Below are 3,437 nucleotides of genomic sequence, written 5' to 3'. Positions count from 1 at the left end.
GCAGCGATCATGGAAGAGAGAACACAGGCAGACAGCGCTGGAAGCTGCTAATGCTCATCAGTAAATCAGTGGAAAATAAATAGAAATCATGATTCTGTCTGAGCTATGCGTTTTAAAGCCAACACGCACTACTGTAAATGTAGCCTAACAGATGTGTAAACTGAAGACTATTTGAGCTTTATTAAAACTATTTGCACTGATTAATTGTGTTGGTTACATTTTGTTCCTTTGTGCAGTGGCTCAGGAAATGAGTCTTTGAGTTTGTATAAACATCAACAAGCTGAAAAATAAAACCAAAGGGTTTTTTTTTTTAGATAATGTAATCTTGTTAAAATTGATTTCATAAAATTGGTATTGAAAAAAGTATCGCTCAGAACAACAAGTATCGAAGTCAAGGTATCGGTATCGATATCGAACATTTTTGAATGATACCCAGCCCTAGTTATCAGGAAAAACTGCAAGTGAACGCACTGACGTGCAGAAGGTTAAAGAGGCTGCATTCAATTGGATGGATTTTTAAAAGACAAGGTTGTTGGAGGAGAGGGATTGAAAAATTAGTCTTGATGTACTTGACATCCTAGCAACACAAACTTTTTCTTTTGGAATAACATGCACTGATAAACAATTCTCAATAAGACCAATAACATGTAAGTCAATTCTGAGTTCATGCTGGCTTTCATACCTTGGTGCCGCTGTAGAAGTCATCCGCGGTGCTGGCGTTCATGAAGCTCTCGTTCAGGTGAACACTGGTGTCAATGCCACCCGGAAGCACCAGCTTTCCTGTGGCATCGATAACCTTGGCCCCACCTGGGATCATCAGCTCCTTTCCCACTTGCTGGATAATGCCGTTCTCGATGTACACATCTGCTTCTTGTGTGAAGTCATCGTTCACCACTTTACCTCCCTTTATGAGAATGCGTAACGTTGCCGAGCTGGAAGACATGGTTCAACCTAAAAAAAAAATCTAAATCAAAAGACAAAGAGTTGATGTGTATTATATAACCCTATAGGGTCGTTATAACTCATTCAGTAATTTTTCATATACTAATAATTAGGGATGTAACGATTCACTCAACTCACGATTCGATTCACAATTTTGATTTCATGATTCGATTCGATTCACGATTATTTTTTTTTACAAAATGAGATTTAAGACAAATTATAAATTAAATGTTTCCTTTTATTATTGCTTGGACAAAATACTGTAAGTTTCTTTGTGAAATTGAAATATAACACTATAATAATATACCAATATAGCACTTGTAAATTATTGCTCTTTTGTTGGTTTTGATTGCTTCTATTGTCCTCATTTGTTAGTCGTTTTGGATAAAAGCATTTGCTAAATAACCAAATTTAAATATCATGTAAATGTAAATAACAAAACTAAATTGAAATTTTAAAACAAGCCCCAAATCAAATAAATAAGTAACACAAATAAAAGAAATCTCTTCATATAAACAAACTAAGGCTTTGTCTGTGCTCTTTATCATTTTAATCATGATCCAAACAAGGATGCTGCATACATGCAGTTTTTAATAGGGGTGCTCCGATCAGGATTTTTGAGGCCGATCACCAATTGCAGAAAGCAGTATCTGCCGATACCGATCACCGATAGCGTGTCAATCCATGTTCATATTTACTGTAAAAAAATGCGCTGTTATTTTAATTCAGTGCTTGCAGTGCAGCAAAAATAGACTCGGTGTGGAAACTATCTCTGCACCACTCCTGGAGCGCACTGCCGGACAGCAACTGTGTGCAGTGTGCACGCTTTACTAATCTGTTAACATGAGCCCGGAAAAAATACGCACCACATTCGGACTGCAAATAGAGTAATGTGAACCTGGCATTATGTGTGTGCGCTGCGAGTGTGCATGAGCGCACGGTCTCCAGGAGAGCGTGCGAGCGCTGACTGGTTAAACACTGGCAAGAATTAAAAAATAATGCAATTTATAAACTTTAGTGCCGATGTGACACTGCCTCGATTGTGCAAGTGACAATCCCTGCGTCAACTGTGCAGCCTGCAGCTCGCTTATAGTGCAGACGCGATGTGGTGATTTGAAGACATTTGCGTATTTTGAGAGAGATTCACTCACGCTGTTTGTGAAATTAAGTTATTTAATGAAGAAATATGAAGGTGAGTACATACCTCACCTTCAGCATTATAATTATTTCACCCGTGCCGGACAGAGACTGAGACGGTGACGCTGCATGTCATGCCAAACCTTCTCACGGCAGCGTCATTAGCTTGAGATCGGTTTTTGAGATCGGCCTTTTTAGAGACCACCGATCAATCATCCCAAAGCGATTATCGGCTGATAGTGATCAATCGGAGCACCCCTAGTTTTTAATCTAAATTAGATTGTATAATTTCGAAATTTGAAGCAAAAACAGAATGGTTTGACTTCAGTTTTGTGAAACTATGCATAAAAAATATCTGCATGAAACAGAAACAGCAGAAGAGCTGAATGAGACGCAGATTCACTCTCTGTCAGCAGGTGACGCTTAAAAGTGTTTCCTTGGTTTCCGCTGTAAACAAAGCAGCGTTGCACTTATGAACTTTAATATGCATTATACAGAGGCAAGAGGAAAAGAAAAAATACCATCTAAACTTTTCTAAAGACAGTAAGTTCCCCTCAGACATACATTCATATAAACTCCTACCCCTAATTGAATTGCAATTTGTTTAGCATCTCAACCGATTTGAATCGTCACATATTTAAATCGATTTTCAACCGGCTCGTGGTTAATCGTTACATCCCTACTAATAATTAATACTTTTATTCAGCAAGGATGCATTAAACTGATTAATGAATTGATTACAGTAAAGTTTTTTTTTTCATTATTACAAAAGATTTATATTTCAAATAAATGTTGTTCTTTTGAACTTTCTATTCAGCAACGATTCCTAAAAAAAATGTATTATGGTTTCCACAAAAATATTAAGCAGCACAATTGCTTTCAACATGGACAATAATAAGAAATTAATCTTGAGCACCAATTCAGTATATTAGAATGGTTTCTGAAGGATCATGTGACACTGAAGAGTAATGATGCTGAAAATTCAGCTTGGCAATCACAGAAATAAATTACATTTTAAAATATATTCAATAGAAAACAGGTATTTTAATATGTCACAATATTACTGTCTTTCCTTTTTACTGTATTTTTATCAAATAAATGCAGCGTATTTATTCATTTTAAATATAGTTACTACAGAAATTACCAGAAATGTTCTACTATATTGAGATTTAGACTTGTGCCGGTATTCGGTAATGCGATATATCACGGTAATGAATATGCACGATATTGTTATCGTGGGCACTTCTAAATACCGTGAATAATTATATATTACAAATTATGCAGAATTTTGAATGCATTTTAAGAATACTTTTCCCATCAACTGGTCACAATGCACAACACCGCTGTATGCTGCGTGA

General features: G+C 36.3%; 1 protein-coding gene across 1 annotated transcript in view; it reads right to left on the bottom strand.

Annotated features, from left to right (window-relative positions):
• Positions 1-3,437, bottom strand: part of LOC107666251 (dihydropyrimidinase-related protein 5-like) — a 21,640-nt gene that overhangs the window by 14,470 nt on the left and 3,733 nt on the right. Inside the window, exon 2 of the mRNA XM_016457468.1 lies at positions 683-964. Within this exon, the coding sequence (XP_016312954.1) occupies positions 683-943 (261 nt within the window). The 5' untranslated portion in view covers positions 944-964. The remainder of the gene's footprint in view (positions 1-682; positions 965-3,437) is intronic.

The sequence above is a fragment of the Sinocyclocheilus anshuiensis genome, unplaced genomic scaffold, assembly GCF_001515605.1.
Source record: "Sinocyclocheilus anshuiensis isolate Anshui unplaced genomic scaffold, SAMN03320099.WGS_v1.1 scaffold936, whole genome shotgun sequence".
NCBI classification, from domain to species: domain Eukaryota; kingdom Metazoa; phylum Chordata; class Actinopteri; order Cypriniformes; family Cyprinidae; genus Sinocyclocheilus; species Sinocyclocheilus anshuiensis.
Note: the sequence above shows the minus strand (reverse complement) of the source record. Positions and strands in the feature narration are given on the sequence as shown.